Source organism: Sturnira hondurensis, unplaced genomic scaffold, assembly GCF_014824575.4.
Source record: "Sturnira hondurensis isolate 20B ecotype Veracruz unplaced genomic scaffold, ASM1482457v3 Scaffold0021354, whole genome shotgun sequence".
Taxonomy (NCBI): Eukaryota; Metazoa; Chordata; class Mammalia; order Chiroptera; family Phyllostomidae; genus Sturnira; species Sturnira hondurensis.
The window spans coordinates 30,337,665-30,357,241 of record NW_028093985.1 but is presented as its reverse complement, the minus strand read 5'-3'; the positions used below and the strand labels follow the sequence as shown (position 1 = coordinate 30,357,241).

The 19,577-nt window shown below is 36.2% G+C and overlaps 1 protein-coding gene across 4 annotated transcripts in view; it reads left to right on the top strand.

Annotated features, from left to right (window-relative positions):
• The first annotated feature begins 1,636 nt into the window (after positions 1–1,636).
• The window catches only part of PJA2 (praja ring finger ubiquitin ligase 2), a 72,562-nt gene continuing 54,621 nt past the window's right edge, over positions 1,637–19,577 (top strand). The window contains exons 1-2 of one of the 4 annotated variants that reach the window (XM_037032418.1): positions 1,637–1,773; positions 17,588–17,705. In XM_037032418.1, coding sequence (XP_036888313.1) covers positions 17,675–17,705 — 31 coding nt within the window. In that variant the 5' untranslated portion in view covers positions 1,637–1,773; positions 17,588–17,674. The remainder of the gene's footprint in view (positions 1,774–17,587; positions 17,706–19,577) is intronic. The other 3 variants (XM_037032419.1, XM_037032416.1, XM_037032417.1) reach the window with 3 other exon arrangements.

The following is a 19,577-nucleotide window of genomic DNA, read 5'->3' as shown; positions in this document are numbered from 1 at the left end:
AAGATAAATAAATAAAAAATCTTAAAAAAGTGGGGTACTTAAATAAACTGAAGTTCTCAGTTAAAAAAATAAAATAAAGAAGATGATAATACTGTAAGTAGTATACACAGATGATATGAAAAAAATTAAAATTTGGGTAAACTTGCCCCAACAAACAAGTTAGTGTATCCAACTGGATCAGCGTGCAACATCCTAAAGGGAGATTAGGGAAATGTGATTAAAGTATGATTTTTCTTTTAAAGAGGGTGAGACTTAGATGGAAAAGAGCCACCATTTCTAGAGCAACATATGTAAAGCAGAGAAATCACAAGTGGGAAATATTCTTTGGTAAGAAATGTGCCACAGGTATGTTCTGAAACTTAGATTTGGTTTTACAATATGTCTAGCAAATTCTCATAACTTAAATTTTATAGTAAATCTTGGATAATTTGTTTTCATCAACACCAGAAAAAATAGGTTTTGGTTCACTGGCAAGTGATTTTGCCGTTGTCATAAACAGCAAAACTAGTAGGGCTCTTAATTCTTGGGGAAAGGGTGTGATAAATATATCCTGGGCACCGTGTGTGTGTGTGTAAGGGGTGGAGGGCTATGGGAATAAGAGGGGAGGAAGAGAGAAGGACTGTAATTAGAAAAACGAAAAGCGGACCTGTTTAGTATGAAAAGAAGGCACGTGTGGGGCGACGAAACAATTTAATGTCACTGACATAATTAACTAAACTGTTAGCTGGGTTTCAACTAAGCAAGGTGTTCATGGACTACAGCTGTTGTATATATTTCTGTTGCGTATGACGGGAGTTGTTACTTTCCATTTTGACAACGAACGGCCTCAAGATGAAAACTGGAAGGCTCTGGTCAGGCCAAGGCTATAAAGAGAAAACGAAGGCCACCCCTATAACCCGCCCCCGCCCCAAAAGAATCAGAAATGAGGGTGCAATGGTGTGACTGCATGATCGGAGAGGAGAAAGCACTGTACAGTGCGCAGACTCAGGGTAGACAAACGTAGCCTTCCTCAGTCCATTTTTTCCTCGTACCGCTCCTATCTGAACTGCAACGGGGCGAATATTATGCCAAGTGACCTTAACCTTCCTAGTCAGGTTTCCAGTCGAATTAAAATCAATTTTTAATGCCTCCATTTTGGTTGTTGTTGCAATTTCCGAAAGTCTAGCTGCGCCAGTTCTACCCTTAGCTCTCCACACCCCCTTCCCTTTCCCCGAAACCCCGCCCTTTTTTCCCGGCCCAAACCACAAAAGGCAGTGCTGTTCCACCCCAGCACGGTGCCCCGCCCCCTCCCCAAAAGTCGCAGTGCTGCAGGGAAAGGAGGCGGGCCCTGACTACGGTGTCGGGTGGGAAAGCGTGTAGTTTCTCCTTCCTCTCTTCCGCCAATCTGAGAAGTCCCCCTAACCGAGTGGGGAGGACCGGGGTGCAGAAACTAAGTACTTTTTCCCTTTTCTGCCACGTCCCAACCACTGACGTGACCCACTCCCCAGGTTCCGATTGGGTGTGTGTATTTTTTTCCGCAGAAGTCCTTTAAGTCTATTGGTCGATGTTGTCTTGGGGGCGTGGCTTGCGTGTCTCCCATCTTTGCCTCTATCGAGACGCAAGGGGCGGGACCCGCCACCACCGCCTCTGCTTCCGCCGCGGTCGCAGCCGACGCGGGTACCGCCACCTGCCGCTGTGCGTTGGGCGGGGGAGGAGTCGGAGGCGGAGAAGAAGGCGGTGGTGGCGGGTGGAGGATCAAGCGCTATTTTCGCTCCGGAGCCGCTGCACAGTTCGGTGAGGTTTTTTGTGTGTTTTTTTTTTTTTAATCTGGCTTGTTCCGATGTCGGGTAGGTGAGGGTCGAGCGAGGAAATTGCTGCCTTCAGCTGCTCCCTTTCTTAATTTTTCTTGAGAGCGGGGCCTGGCCCTAGTCCGCTGCGCCGGCCATGGTGGGTGGGGTTGATGGCTGTTAAGAGGCCTTCTTTGCCTCCAGGGCCCTGTCCAGCCGGGACCCGGCGACGTGTTCGTGTCCCGGCGGATGACATCGATTGGTGTTGGGGGTCTCCACCGTCCACTTTTTCCTGCTGCCTCTTTTGCTGTCCTTGGTGCTTTGGCCAAGGACCCAGCTGCCTTTCTCTGCACACCCGCAACTGTATGAGTTTTCTCCCACTAATACCTCTCACCCACCTTCCCTCCCCATTTCCAGTCACCCTATATAGAGCTGATCCATCTTACGCCATAGGCCTGCTGCCCACTTCTCCCGAAAAAAACCGTCCGTTGCTGTCGCTCTGCTGGCTGTATTTGCATTTTTCCCGATTGTCACCGAGGCTCGGGCACTCAGGCATCCTGTACAAACCGTAGCAGTCGTTCTTCTCCCAATACTAGCACCATTCCATCAATGCTTTTTCCTACTAAAGATGTCTGGTTGGAGCACGTCTCTGGCAGAGGCACCTCCAATGTGGCCTCCTTAGGATTACTGTTTTTAATCATTTTGCGCACGTTCAAAATGGTGAGTTTAAAGCCGCTCAGCCAAGTTAAAGGAAAGGGGAGGAGATCGTCTTTTTTCAGGAAGGAGGAAGAATCTACTTAGGAGATGTCCCTCTCGAGGCGTTAATTACTATTATTTATTTTACATACGTATAGACACTGCTGTGAGTCTTCTGGTTCTGTGAAGTTTACGATTAAAAAAAAAGGTTTAATATATTGTTATTTTTATCATGAGCTATCAGTTAAATTTTTAAAAATGGCAGTCACCTCTGCTGAAGACTACAGATCTTTTGAAGAGTATGTAAATATACATGAGGATAACAAAAATAAATGTTTGAACTATTTTTCCAATTTTATAATTGCCTTATGGAATTCATGTCATTCTTATATGCAGCACCTTTGATTAAAAAAAAACTAACCACAGACATGCAAGCTTGCTGTAAAATTCTACAGTATAGAAAAAGAATGATTAGATGTGAACATTTAAAATGTGAACATTTCTTTTATCCCCCCGCCCTATTTCAGAGTGGAAAGTTAACAATATGTGCATCTTTCTAGGCACTTTAAACACATATACATGTATGTAAGGTTGTTTGGAGGGGGTGTATACCAAACATATTGATATACCACCTGCTGTCTTAATTACATATCTCGGACAGCGCTACTTGTTATATATAGGTCTCCCTAGTACTTTTTTAAAAAAAGGCTAAGTGATATTTCATTAGTTTGGGCTGTAATTTATTTAGCCATGTCCTTTAGCAAAGGACTTTTAAATTAGTTTCTTTTTGCTATCACAAATTATGCTTTCTTTAAAGCCAACTTTTAAATTCATTGGTGTTTTTAATTGCAAGCTTTAATTCTTTCCAAATTTTAAAAATTCACACAGTATGAGAGAATGTAAAGTTCTCCCACTTCCTCTGGGTCTACCTTCAGAGTCAACTATTCAGGAAACTTCCTCTGTCTGTATGTGATTATTTCTGGAGTGCGGATTCCTAGAAATGGAATTGCTGGGTTAAAGGGTATGCATCTTTAAGTATTCATAACTATTTCTTTCTCATTCTTTTCAGGGTTACACAGTACTGTTTTTTATGCATGTCTTCAGATAAACTTTAGACTCAAGTTCTACACCAACTAAAAAATCTTTAAGTATTTTGAATAAGATTATATTGAAATTTTAGATTAAAGCAAATTGACCCTTAGGATGTTGAGTCTTCTCCCCTCAGAAATATATGTATTTATGGTATCATTCTATTTTATTCATATCTTGGTTTATATTCTTAGGAAATGTTTTATATATTTTCCATATACTACAGTCCTTCTTAATATTTCCAGTTATTTTTATGATTTGATTGCTCTAATGCATGAAAATTTTCAGTTACTTTTTTTTTTTGCTGATAGGGGAGCTTTTGAATTTTTCCCTGTTTAGATCACTTTTTCATGTATCAGATCACTTCATTGAGTTGATGATTATGTGACAATATTCACCATTTTGTGGCTTTCTTTTCAACTTTTATAACTTAGGTGTTTTTCTTATTGCTTTGCCTATTTTATGTCCTATGTAATGTTGAGTAGTAGCAGTGATAGCTAAAAACTTGGTCTCCTTTCTGACTTTAAGGGGAGTACTTCAAATATTGTAGCATCAATTATGATGTTTGCTGAAGGTTTCCCATAGAGACTCTTATGTCAAAATAGTTTCTTCTATTCTTGGCTTTCCAAGATAATTTTTTTCATTTCTGATGACATTTTAAAAATCATAAGTGGGTATTAAATTTTATTGATGTTTTTAACATCTTTTGAGTGGCTGCATGAGGGCATTACTGATATTTCCTGGTCAATATTTTCTCAAGAGAGCTCCTTTATAAAGAATCAACTGTATTGAGAATAATCTACTTACAATAAAATATAATGTTTAAAATGTGCAGCTCAGTGTGTTTTGACAAATGTTTACAACCATGACACCACCACCACAGTCAAGAATAGAATATTTTCATTATCACTATAAGATCTAGAATATTTCTGTCATCCCCCAAAGTTCCCTTCTCTCTCCCAGGAAACCGTTCATCCTCTTTTTCTCAGTCTAAGTTGGTTTCATTTGTCTAGCATTTCATATAAATGGGATTATGTAATATGTACTCTTGCATCTGACCTTTTTTCCTCTGAGCATGATGTTTTTTAGGGTCATCCAAGTTTTTGTGCCTAACTGGTTCACAACTTTTTACTGCTGAGGCCATGGTATATTGATTTACCCCAATTTGTGAACCATTTCACTTATTTATGGATATTTGGATTATTTCCAGTTTGGTGCTGTTGTTAATAAATAAAGCTGCTGTGAACATTCATTCACGAGTTTTTGTGTGAACATGCGTTTTCATTTCTTAGATAAATACCTATGTGTGGATTCGTTAGGTTGTGTGGTAAGTGAATTTTTGAATATGAGAACCTGCCAGACTGTTTTCCATTTGACAGTTCCAATTGCTCTACATTCTCATTAATACTTGGTTCTTTCAGTCTTTTTAATTTTTGCCCCCCCAGGGGGTATGTGGTAGTATCACACTGTAACTTTAATTTGCATACATCTGATAAGTGACACTGAGAATTTACTCATGTGTTTAAGGGTCATTTTATGTCTTTGTGAAGTATTTGTTGAAATCTTTACTATTTTTAGAAGTTGAGGTATTTGTCTTATTGAGTTGAAAGAATTCATTGTACATTTATTATGCAGGTTCTCTGCCCCGTACAGACACGTTCATCACACAGATGGCTGTCTGAGGCTCACTTCTTCATTTTCCTAACTTCTAAAAATAGAAGCACTTTTAATTTTGATGAAATTTATGTTGTCTTTTTTTTTTTTTACTATTTGTGTTCTTACACAATGAAAAGTACAGATTTTCTTTTGTCTTCTACAAGTTTTATAGTTTTGGCTTTTATGTCAAGATGCATAATCCATTTGAGATAATTTTTATACTGTGTGAGATAAAGGTCAAGGCTCATTTTCTGAGTTCTAGCACCATTTGCTGGAAACACTTTCCTTTCCCCTGTGAATTAACTTAGTCAAAACTGAATTGACCTTGTATGTGAGTCTGTTTGTTTCTGCACTCTCTCTTTGATCTTTGCACCTGTCATTTTGCCAGTACCACACTGTCATACCATATTGCTGCTTTTTCAGAAGTCTTAAAATCAGGTAAGGTGAGTCCTCCTACCTTTTTTTTTTTTTCAGAATCATTTTGGCTATTTTACTTCCTTTGTTCTTCCATAAAATGTTATAGAAGTAATTAGATTTCTACAAAAGTACTGAGGGGATTTTCATTTGGATCATAGTAAATTCATTACTCAATTTGGGAAAAACTGACATCTCAATATTGAGTCTTCCAGTTAACACAGGACATCTCCATTTATTTAAATCTTCATTGACTTCATTTATCAGCATTTTATAGTTTCAGCATACATATGTATGCAGGAAAAATTTTTATTTTTGCTAGGTTTATATGTAGGTGTTTTACAACTTTTGAAACCAGTATAAATGATACTCTTCTTAAAATTTAGTGTGCAGTTGTACATTGATAGTATGTAGACATACCTTGAATCTTGCAACCTTGCTAAAATCACTTAAATCTACTGAAGTCCTTACCCCCTACCAGTTTCTTTCGGATTTTTCTATGGAAATGATATCACCTGCAAATATAGAGCAGTTTTATTTCTTTGTTTTCAGTTTGTGCATACAACCTCCTCTCTTTTTTCCTATTTATTTTATTTTCGAGGAACTCCAGCATGATATTAAACAGGAATGGTGAGAACAAGGTATTTTTGCCTTGTAAAGGGCCTTTTATGAAGTTATTATATATAGTGTTATATTAAGTGTAATTGGTCTTTTACCAAGATAAGGATGTTCCCATTCTGTTCATAGATTGCTGATAGTTTTTATTATGAGTGGACATTGAGTTCACTCAAATTTTCTTGCTATATTTATTGAGATGATCATATGGTTTATCCTCTTTTGTCTGTTAATAAGATGAACTACATTGATTTGTTTTTAAATTTTGAACCAACCTTGCATTCTCTTACGTGTGCCTCTCTTGGACATGATGTATTATCATTTCGTACATTAGTGGATTCTATTTGCTACTATTTTGTTAAACACATTTTCGTATCTATGTTCAGGAAAGATGCTTTTTCATAATTGTATCAAGGTAATGCTGGCCTCATAGAGTTAGAAAGTGTTTCTTGTATTTTCTGAAAATTTCTGGGTAGGCTTTATATTTGTTTCATAAATGTTTGTTAGAGTTTGCAAGGTAACCCCATTTGGACCTAGAATTTTCTTTGCTGAAGGATTTTAAAAGATAAATTTAATTAGTATGTTGATTAGGGTTATGTATTCATTTTTGAAAACTTTCCGTCTTTGACTATATGAGTCACTTCTCACTATCTGAGCTTTAATAGTTTGTGTCTTTCAAGGAGTGTATCTATTTTATTACCATAAAGTTGTTTCTTTATTATCCTTTTAATGTCTGTAGCATCTGTAGTGATGCCCTTTCTTTCATTACTGATAATGACAATGTATCCTCTTTTTTATCTTTATTAGTATATTTCCAGGTTTACCAAAATTTGTTTAATTTTTCCAAAGATCCAGTTTTTTGTTTTATTCCTTTTTAAAATACATTTTTAAAATTTCTTTGACTTCTGCTCTTTTACTATTTTTTTTTTGTATGCTTTGGATTTAAACCTATTCTATTTCTTAAGGTGTAAGCTTAGGCCTTTGAGACCTTCTTTTCCTATTCAGCTCTGCTTTAAATGGTCCCACAAATTTTATGGCAGTATTTTCTAAGTTCTTATGAGGTTTCCACTTTGACCCATGGGTTATTTAGAAGTATGTTATTTAATTTCCAAATATTTCATGATTTTCTCCCTCCCTTACTGTTTTTAAATAAAATTTCTAGAAAAATATTTTTAAAAAATTCTTATCTTCAGTGTTACAATCTTAGAGTTATCAGGAACCTGCATTTTAGAGTACTTGTCAGGGTCCTTTCCATGAATTTCTTTGAAGACTGAATACTTTTCCAGGAAAATGCTTGCAAAAGCAAGTAAAGCAGTAACTCTGTGTAAGTGGGAAAAGATTTGAAGATGGGTGTGGTTAGAGATCTATGGGAGAATTGACACACACACACTCATACTCACAAATGATTCGATTGACTTAGTTATCCATTCATCCAAAGTGAGAAAAGATTCCAAAGGCAAGTACAGAAACTTACATTGTTGTAAAAGAACCTTAGCTCTTTTAATAGAGTAGACAGTTATTTTTCTAAGTAATCAAAGACTTGGTAAAGAATATGAAGCAGAGGAAATATTTTCATAAGACATAATCTTTGTTTCCTAGACAGATTACATTAAAGCAGCGGAAACCCCCTTGTTTTTTTTATTTCTCATGCAGAGCAGTCGAATAATTCAAAAAACAAAGCAACAACAAAAAAACTGTTATTTCACCAGAGTAAAAACCAAATTCTAATTTTGCACTAGAATACTTTGCATATTAAAACTCTTTTTTGTCTTTAACGTTAAATAAATAGATTCGAGTCTTAGCATGACTACACATAAAATTCTTTGCTCAGTTATTCATTTTCTACAAAACTGCAAGTCTTTATATCTGGTCAGTTATTATCCTGTTTATAACAATCATTTTACTTTAGGACAGAATTTTCTTTCTTTTCTTTACAAAACAAACAAAAGACATGCTATTTGTATTTTTCTTTATCCAAATATTAAAATGTGTGTTCTGTTTCCGTTACCTACTTTTCATATACATTCATTTTCTTTACCCTTACTACTACCAGTAATTTTAATTACACACGTTAGAATTCTTAGTCCTTAAGAATCCTTAATTCCTAGTGAAAAATAAGAAGCAAGCAATTGTGGACTAGAAAATTTATTAATACATTTTATAATTACTAGAAGTGCATTCTTCCTCATAGTAAATTTTTCAAACTGGCACAAATGTGTTTATTAACAAACCCAAATATTTTTTTTGTCTTTGTAAAAAAAGATCTAAAAACCATAAGTATATAAACTTACTGTTTAGCATTCAATGTTATCTTACTTGGAAATGCTTTAGATATTAAATGAATATCCACTATTCAGTTTAACTTAGTATAAACTTTTATTTATGTTTATTTGATGTATTTGCTTTTAATAATTATATGTGGCTTAGGCATTAAAAAGCTAACCATGATCTTAAGTTATTTTTCTTATTGACAAATTTTGAAGATATACTTCCTTTTATTAAACCATCAAACATAAACGTTTATTTATCAAATATTATCTTATCTTAGATCATGTGATCTTAAAAAGCATTTGGGCCAGTCTGGATAATCTGAGAGTATACTCGATTTGTATAAATAAATTTTTTAAGACAAATAGAGCTTTTTACGAATTCATTTTGGCAATACCATTTGGAGACAGTAAAAATATAACACAGATCGACACACATAAACAGAAGGACACAGATCTTACAGCCTTTGTTTTCAAATGTTTAGCCACGTCCTATATATAAAACTCAAAAGTAATTGGATATAAATTGTGTTTCTGATGAAATATGTTAATGTTACTTGCTCAAATAGCCAGTGTTTTACTAAAGATTTTTATTTGCATGCTGTAAGGATCCCTTTAGAGCTGTTTGTGGAGTCATTTTGTCCTTTAGAAGCTTCTATTTAAATGATGAATTTCATTGTTTCATAGTGGGTTGGAATCCTTTATTTTAAGGGAACTAACTTCTTTTTTTAAATTTTTTTTTAAATTTTATTTATTTATTTATCTTTAGAGGGGAAGGAGAGGGAGAGAAACATCAATGTATGGTTGCCTTTCGTGCATCCCCTGCTGGGAGTTGGCCTGCAGGGAACCAGCCTGCAACCCAGGCATGTGCCCTGACTGGGAATCGAACCGTGATCCTCTGGTTCGCAGGCCCGCGCTCAATGGGAACTAACTTCTTACGGTGGACTTTTCTAAGTTAAAGGTTCCCCCAGCATGGCCACTGCAATTCCAGAAGTTCACCCATTTTCTAAAAGGCACAAGATCTTCATCCATTGACCAAGTTGAGCTCATCCTTGCTTTTAGATTTCTGAAGATGTCTTAATTATGAGGAGCTTGTTTTCCAACAATCTGCCTAAAACACAAGGAATCATGTGTTCTACCCTCTTTTGAATAGAACAGGAACTTACCAAAAAGCTTCAACAAACTACAGGTAGGCACATAAAGTCAGAGAGCTCAAAACTCAAAGAAAGTGGAGGTTAGATCAGTGAGAGACTTAGCCTCAAACTCCAGGGTTGGCGAGAAAGCAGTGAGCTCATTGGGTCAGTGGGCACCAGCGCCTGTTTGCTCATTCACCTTGGAGTCGCTGGATTCTACCTCTGATGCCATGAACTGTCAGAAGTTCAGAAATAACAGAAGTAAGACCAATGAATCACTGAAGTAGTTATAATTAGTAAAAGCTTATTATGTATACACCAAAAACAAATTTGTAAGCCAGGAGCACTCAAAGCAAACATGGAATGAGGTTCAGTGGTATATTGTTATAAAACAGTTTATGTAGCGAGAAGGTTGTTGGTTACAATACAGATGCTCCTCTTGTAAATTGATAATGCATTTAATACACCTAATCTACTGAACATCATTGCTTAGCCTAGCTTATAATAGATGCACTCAGAACACTTAATGTTAGTCTATAGTAAGACAAAATCTTCTAACACAAAGCCTATTTTATAATTAAATGTTGAATATCTCATGTCATTTATTGAATACAATATCCAAAAAACTGCATCAGAGTACACTGTAGACTATTGATTGTTTAACCTCGTGATTGCCTGACTGGAAACTGCAGCTCACCGCCACTGCCCAGCATCACAAGAAAGTATCATACTGCTAGCCTGGGAGAAGATCAGAATTCAAAGTGAAGTTTCCACCGAATGCATATTACTTTCACCCACCATAAAGTTGATAAATCATAAGTCAAACACCATTGTAAGTCAGAGACTATCATAAACAAAAAAAGGCACAGATCAGTTTAGCCTTGCAGAATAAAGTAAATTAATCTTTGTTCATGTGACTAAACTGGCTTTGTGTGTTCAGGGAATTTTCACGCCTGGTCTCTGTTTTTGATTTTAACACAGCCAAGAGTGTGAAACCAACATAATTAAAGTACATTTACAATAGCATCAAAATATGTAAGACACCTAAGAGTAAATCTAATAAGACTTTTACACCAAAAATTACAAAACAGTGCTAAGAGATCTGTTAAATAAACGGAGAGATATTCCATCTTTTTCAGAAAGATTTATTTATTTTATTTTATATTTTAACATCAGTGTGTGGTTGCCTCTCACACACCCCCAACTGGGGACCTGGCCTGCAACCTAAGCATGTGCCCTGGAATCGAACCAGCAACCCCCTGCTTCACAGGCCCGAGCTCAATCCACTGAGCTACAATAGCCAGGGCTTATTTGTTTATTTTTAGAGAGGAGAAGAAAGGGAGAGAAACATCAATGTGTGGTGACCTCTCATGTGTTTCCTACTGGGGACCTGGCCCACAACCCAGGCATGTGCCCTGACTGAGAATCAAACCACTGACCCTTTGGTTCATAAGGCAGTGCTCAATCCACTGAGTCACACTAGCCAGGGCATTCATCTTTATGTAGTAGAAAACTCAGTATCACTAAAATAATCAGATTCCTCCAAGTTGAGCTATAGCATCAGTAAAAATCCCAGAGTTTTTTTTTAATTTTGATATGAATTCCAAAATTGATACCAAAATGTAAATGTTTCAGATTTCAAGACTGGTTATGCACTTAGATATTAATTAGACAGTTTGTGTTAGAACAGCAATTTTCAACCAGTATGCTGCAAGACGCACATTGGTGTGCCACAATAATTTTTAAAACATGTAATACCTGACCATTTCATTAGGGACACTGATCTCTTTTCCTCTAGATTGTTAAATTAAAAAATGACAATGGCTCCATAACAATAGCCTTCTTTTTTTTTTTAAGATTTTTTTTATTTGTCTTTAGAGGGGAAGGGAAGGAGAGAAGGAGAGAAATACCAATGTATGGTTGCTTCTTGTGAGTCCCGTACTGGGAACTGGCCTGCAACCCAGGCATGTGGCCTGACTGGGAATCGAACCGCAATCGTGTGGTTCGCAGGCCTGAGCTCAATCCGCTGAGCTACACCAGCCACGCCACAATAGCCTTCTGATGTGAATCAAAAGTATACCTAATTTTGTATCAGATCGGCAAAAATATATTTTTGGGTGTGTTACAGAATTATAGTAATTAGTTTATGTGTGCCATGAGATGAATAAAGTGGGAAACCACTATATTATAATAAGGTATACAAAAAATCTGAGGAAGAATAGTTTCTAGAAACTATAGACCTTCACATTTATGACAAAAGTTCCTCTGAAGTTAAGAGAAAGCATTTATTTTTAATAAATTGTGTTAGGTAAGCTGGATGTCTGTATGGACAAAAGAAAGAACCATGACTTTTACTTGATATTTAAAAGTTTATTTGAGTTGTATAATAGATACATATGTGAAAGCCATACTTATCAATCTTCTAGAAGAAAACCTAGGAGAGTATCCTCCATCATCTTGGGGTAGGTAAGAATTTCTTAGAACATAAAATTGATAAGTTAGAATACATAATATTAAAAATTTCTATTCATCAACACATCATTAAGAAAGAGAAGACAAGACATATACCTCCAAGAATATATTCATGATAAATCTGGTGAAGGACTCATATCCAGAAAACATAAGTAATTATTACAAATCAAAAAGGAAAAGCACCAACAACCTAACTTTTTAAATATGCAAAAAAGCGAGCAGGTTCTGCACAAAGGAAGGCATCTGAGACGAATATGCATAGGTAAAGGTGTTCTACATTATTACTTATCAGAGAAATGTCACAATGCAGAACTATCACACCCCTACCAGAATGAGTGAAATAAGAAACTGACAATACAAGTGTTGACAAGGATGTGAAACAGCTGATGCTCTTCTGAGTTGCTGGTGGGAATATAAATCGTTTAGCCACATTGGAAAACCAGCACTACCTGTTAGAGCTAAACCAAGCTCTGTACTGTGATTCCAGGCTGTATGTACCTAATAAAGGTAAAAGAAAAAACCAAACCAAAACATGAAAACAATGTGGATGAATCTTGGAATACCTTGTTTAGCAAAAGTAGACACAAAATAATTTTTATTATATGATTACACTGGTATGAAGTTTTAAAACAGGAAAAACTAATTTGGGGTAATAGAAGTCAGGGCAGTGGTTGCCTCCAGGTAGGAGGAGTTAATGACTTAGAAGGGACAAGCGAAAACCTTCTGAAGTAATGGTAGTGTTTAATATCTTGACCTAGAGGGTAGTTATTCACATGTTTATATGTAAGAATTCATCAAAGTACTGTATGCTGAAGAGTTTTATTGTAAACAAGTCTTCAGGGAATGATTGCAAAGAAAAGATTGGAAAGCAAATACTTATTTTGCCATGAAAATTTCCAAATTTCCATAAAGTAACAAGAAACCCAATGTACACTTTGTCTTGTTTCAGCATTTTGCCATGCTTGTTTCTTGTCTCCCCAACCCTCTGCCCAACTCATCTGTGTGTGTTTTTGTAGTTAGCACACATTTAAATGTCTAAATATCAGATGTATTAGTTTAGTCTGACCATATTTTGTGATGTTATCACCAAATGTACTTTGTAACATTTTGGTGCATAACATTGAATTTTCTATTTTCCTGTACCCTTTTTTGCATTCCTGGATGTGATTTGGAAATAAATCTCTGCTACCTCTTTATTCTGAACTGATTTGACTTGTGCCTCTCAAAGGACAGTTGGTTGAGGCAGATCCTTCTTATTTGTGCCACATCTGAATCAGAGATCTTTTTACCTAAATGAGAGATAAGTTTGAGTAAGTTTTTCGTCTTTTTAAATGGACTAATATTTTGTCCTTTCACACCAGTTTGTCTTTGAGTGTCCTTTAAATTTTTTAAATTTTTATCCTACTTACCCAATTTTACCTCCATTAAACTATAGAAAATTTTTATTCTAGTGTGTTGAGTATATGAGATCTGTCCAGAAGGTATCCAGCCATGTAATAGGAAAAAATAGAGGCATTTACATTGGACATACTTGAAGAATGTGACATCTCAGTCCACTTCAAAGCAGGCACCTTGGGACCCCACACAGTTCTCCAAATTGCCACCAGCTGCCTTGTCATATTTTCCTGAATCTCACTGACAGTCTGAAATCTCTTCCCCTTCAAAGGTGATTTTAGTTTTGGGAAAAGCCAGAAGTCTCAGGATGCCATATCTGGGCTGTAGCAGTGCTGAGTCACGTGTGATCTGATGTTTCACCAAAGAACTCCGCATGAGATGTGATTGATGAGCGGGTGCGTTGATGTGGTGAAGCTACCAATCACTAGTAGCTGTGGCCTTCTGAGTCATGTGAATAGTTTCTTTGAAGGAATGTTCATACTGAACACAAAATTTGATGCAGATTTGTTGGTCTTCTTGCTCAGTCATTTTGAATGCAGTGATCACACAGTACACCTGAGCACTTAATGGTGTCTCATCGTTGTTCATACACGTGCATTTCAGTCCACTCTCCTTGGCTGTCAGGTTATATCAGTGTCATGCAAATTATTTTCATAATAATGTCTGGACTTTTTCCAGACCTCGTGTGTGTGTGTGTGTGTGTGTGTGTGTGTAAAATAGAATATTCTGCAACAATGTGTATGGACCTTGAGAGCATTATGCCCAATGAAATAAGTCAGAGAGACAAAGACAAATCCATATGATCTCACTTACATGTGGAGTAAAACCAAGCTGATAGGTAAAGAGAACAGACTGGGGGTTGCTAGAGGTCGGGAACAGGGGAGGAGTGCAGTAAAATGGGCAAAGGGGTTCAAAAGGTACTAACTTTCAGTTATTTATGTCATGGGGATATAATGTACTACATCCTGACTGTACAGTTAATAATATTTTATGGCCTATTTGAAAGTTGCTAAGAGAACAATAGGTCTTACAAGTTCTTTAAAAATTTGTATAATTTCATATGGTGATTCTTGTGACTATTTTGCCATATACACAAATACTGAATATTGTGCTGTACACCTGAAACAAATGTAATGTTTTATGACAATTATACCTTAGTTTTTGCAAAAAAAAATGAGTTCTTGCTCTCAGTAGATGGGTCACAGGAGTATACAACCACATTTGCCTCTCCTTCTGTGCAAAGCTTCATTTGAATCAGTTAGATTTAAATTCTGAAAGTAAGTGTCTCTGATTCAGTAACTGTTTAGTGAGTGTCTACCAGATGATGGGTGCAGTATAGGTGCTAAGCAGCGTTTCTGACATTGCCAGCAGCAAGAGACCAGTAGAGTTCCTTCTGATAATGTCAGTCACAGCATGGCACTTTGCATGCTGAGAAAAAGGAGAGTCTTTAAAGGGAGAAAATAAACTTTCATGAGATGGTACTAGAAAATATTTATTATAGTAATAGGTGCAAGTGTAAGAAAATATAGTGTATATAAGTACATGTAATTTTAATTATTTGCGTTATATTGCAGGATAATTTGTTAAGCTGCAATACACTTAACAGCTCAAAACATTTATCATCTCATAGTTTGAGTGGGTCAGAAATTGAGCAGCAGCCTGGCCGGGTGGTATTGCCTTGAGGTCTTCCATAGGGTTACACTCAGGATTTAGGCCGGGAGTGCAGTCATCTGATCACTTGATTGTGGTTGAAGCATCCGCTTCCTGGCTGGTGTATTAACTTGGCCATTGCCAGAAGACCTCAGATCCTTTTGACTCTGGGCAGGAACTGCCAGTTACTCATCACGTGGATCTTTCCATAGGACTGCTTAAGTGATCACATGATGTAGTAGCTGGTTTTCCTCAGAGCAGGAGCCAGGGGAAAAAGCAAGGAGGAAGCCATAGTGCCTTTTATGTCCTAATTTTGTGCATCATGCACTCTTACTCCTATCACATTATATTCATTAGAAATAGGTTACTAAGTATAGCTCCAACTTAAGATGAGCGAGGGAGACTCTGCTTTTTTGAAGGGTGAAGCATTAATCTGTGCACATATTTTAAAACCACCAGTTTATTCTAATAGAGGTATGATGTTACTGTAATTTTAGGGTGGCAGGAATATTTGTCCATTTTGTTCATGTTGTATCCTCAGCACTGCAAATAGTGCTCTGGAACATGTCAGAATAAAGCCATATTCCCCCTCCCCAAATAGGTAAAATACTTGTGAACTTGTATCCATGGTTAACCTTTACTGATTGCTGTGTACTGTACTGTGAACCTGTTACGATTAGAGTTATTTCAGATTATTTTTTCTTATTAAAGCAGTATTAATTAGCCCTGTCTGGTGGCTCAGTTGATGCAGGCGTTGTCCTGTACACCAAAAGGTTGTGGGTTCCACCCCCAGTCAGGGTGCATACCTAGGTTTCAGGTTTGAACCCTGGGATGGCAACTGATTAGTGTTTCTCTCTCTCTCTCTCTCTCTCTCTCCTCTCCCCCCACCCCCTACTCTATTCCTTCTCTCTGAAATCAATAAACATATCCTCAGGTAAAGATTTTTTTTACAAACAGTATTAATTAGAACTTGTATTTTTGCTCTTATGAGATTTTTAAAATCTAACTTTACCCTTTACTATTGTGAACAGTCTGACTCAATTCATATAGATGAATTTACCTGTTGCCAAATTTATCATTTATATGGGGAAAATGTGTTGTATTTTCTCATGTATGTTAGTAACTGTCCATGACTAGACATAACATATAGTTAAATTCATTTGCAGAACTATCATCTTATAATAAATATTTGATGATAGGCAATAAGCTATAGCTCAAATATTTAAATAAATCAAGTGTTTAAATAAAAATGATGTCCTTCCCTGACTGGTTTGAATTGGTTGGTCGAGTCCTCTGCAGAGTGACAGATTGCCAGTTTGATTACTGGTCAGGGCACCTGCCTGGGTTATGGGTCTCGTCCCTGATTTGGGTACTTATTAGAGGCAACCATTTGATGGTTCTCACATCAGTGTTTCTCTCCCACTTTTTCTCCCTCCCTTCCTCTCTCTCTCTCAAAATAAATAACATATTTAATAAAAATAAATAAATAAAAATTAAGTTCTTATCAAAGTATGAGAAAAACTCTCGGCAACTTTTGAAATAGTAAATAATTGTATTATTTTCAAAACTACAGATGGTCTTATATTTATTATGTGGTAAATTTTGGTTTTTCTAATTTAGAATATAAGTTCTTATTTGGAATTAAAATATTTGATTGAATAATTGACTAAAGCATAAATGTATCATTTACACACATTAATTTGTTGAAGTTTATTTTTTATTCTGTACACGTTAATTTCTAGTTGTCATAAGCCATTATTATATTACTTCTCATTCATTATACATTGGATACATTAATCATCATAAACCTAAGTTTGTTTTTTAAGGTTAACTTTTTTTTTAACAGGCCAGGGCTAAAGGAACAATACAGTGTTTGATGAAGAAGCAAAGATAGCATAGTGTAATAGATTCCCAAATAATTTGACCATGAACCCCAATGAACACTTATCCAAATATCCAGGGTCTGGCAGGAGTAATGCCGTTGAGTGTATGGTTGGTAGGATATGTTACAAGATGGGCAGCAATTTGAACATTTCACCTAAAATGTCATATGGTGTGGTTGAGTGGCAATTGTTATGATACAGAATTTCATACTCACAATTTTGTTATAAAAGATTTGGTATAGATAACTGGTACATAAAAAAGGGAGTTATTTGTGTCAGATCCTATACTTGCTTATTTGCTTATAAATTATATGTGTCTTGTTATCTTTGTCAATCTTATGAAATATACTTGACAGCAAGATTTTTCAAGAGGAGTGTAAAACTGTTTTCAGATGGCCATCTTTTTGATTAACTCGTCTGATCAGTTTTTTTGTTGTTGGCTGTTGTTATTATGGGCCTAAATGGTTTCACTAGAAGGAAGAGAAGTATTAGCTTGCCTTTTTTGTTTGTGCTTGTATTAATATTTTGTTTAATACATGGTTTCGTTTTAGGAATCTTCTGCAGCTTATCGATTTTGTGAGTAAAACCTAAGTCACATCCAAAATTCCATTGAACTGGGCACACAAAACCTTCCATATATGTCACAGTATAGTGAGAAAGAGCCAGCAGGTAAGCAAAGTGTCTATCATTTCCTGTACATTGAGATCTTTGTGTTTTTCCTTCAAGGCACCTTCAGTAATATATGTGACATGGGATTATGGTGTTCCTTAAGGCCAGTTTTGATTCATACACTAAGTATTGGTAAAATTTAATTTCTAATTTTTTAAGATTTTATTTATTTATTTTTAGAGAAGGGAAGGGAGGGAGAAAGAGAGAGAAAGATATCAATGTATGGTTGCATCTCACATGGCCCCAACTGGGGACCTGGCCCACAACCCAGGCATGTCCCCTGACTGGGAATTGAACCAGCAACCTTTTGGTTTGCAGTTTGCACTGAATCCACTGAGCTACACCAGCCAGGGCTAATTTCTAATTTTTGATAGGAAAATAATTGCAGGTAGGGATTCTTATATTTTCTTTTCTCATTCTCTTGGCTTGTGCTGTGCTTTCCACTTTGGAGACTAATGCGTTATAGGACAAATTACTTAAATCAGGGCTGTCAAAATTATTTTCACCAGGGGCCACAGCAGCCTCATGGTTGTGTTCAAAGGGCCGAATGTAATTTGAGGACTGTATAAATGTAACTACTCCTTGACAGTTAAGCGAGAGCTTAGTGCTGCCACCAGGTAGAAACAAGGTCCAGGCCAGATAAAACAAGGTGGAGGGCCGGATTCTGCCATAGGGCCTTGTGTTTGCTACCTGGGACTTATATACTTAATTTTAACCTTAATTTTTTGATCTTTAAAATAAAGCACAGTATGTACCTCATGAAGTTGTTGAGGGGATTAAGTAACCTAACACTCGATATTGTATCTTACAAGTACAAGGTATTTTTCCATGCTTCAGAGCAATTATATTGCTTATTTTAATGCAATAAAAATGCATGTTGTATTTATTGACTATTCCACATACTGTGAGATAATACTTTGTTTAGTTGCTGCATTGTGTATGTAAAATCTAATTGAATAAATAAACTTAATATATATAAAATACTGTCATATTTAGTAAAAGATGCTGTTTACTACTATATTACTACTATATATTTTGTCATCAGAATTCATTGTTCAAGATAATCAAACATTTATAGCTTATCTTAACCGTAATGTATGCCATTGGTAATTTTGAAAGGTAGGGTAGCATGTATTTGACTTGGCTCATCATTGTTTTCCTTTAGAGAATTTTATCTGACCCTAACTTTTGGGATATATTTATTGTGATCCAGTTGGTTCTTTGTGACTGTTTAGATATTGTTTAAAGAAGTTACTTGTTACTATTGACAGGAATGTATTCACTTTTTATGTAGTTGAAACCATCATCATATCAGGTGCTAGTAATTCACTCAATAAATATGTATTGAGCACTTATGCATAAGGTACTTTACTTATATAATTTGGAGGGTCATTCTCCAAGTCTTAATGAGCTTTTTGCATTATAGCAGTTTGTATATGAAATTCTTTTTTGGCAAGTCACATTATAAAAGTCTTAAGTACCATAAAGGAACTGAACTTTAAAAGATATTTTTGCTGCCCTGGCTGGTGTGGCTCAGTGGATTGAGTTCCAGCCTTGAACCAAAAGGTTGCTGCTTCCATTCCCAGTCAGGGCACATTCCTGGGTTGTGGCCCAGGTCCCCAGTAGGGGGCGCATGAGAGGCAACCACACATTGATGTTTCCTTCTGTCTCTCCCTCCCTTCCTATCTCTGTAAAAGTAAATAAATAAAATATTTTTGCTGGTAAAAAGGCCATATGACTCATAACATGGTACTTCATATTTATTTTTTAAGTATGTTCAGTAGTACTGTTAAGATACAGTTGATGTTCAGTAGCATATGTTCTGGCAAAAACTAATGTGTTGAAACAATACCCCTACTAGTCACCAGAATG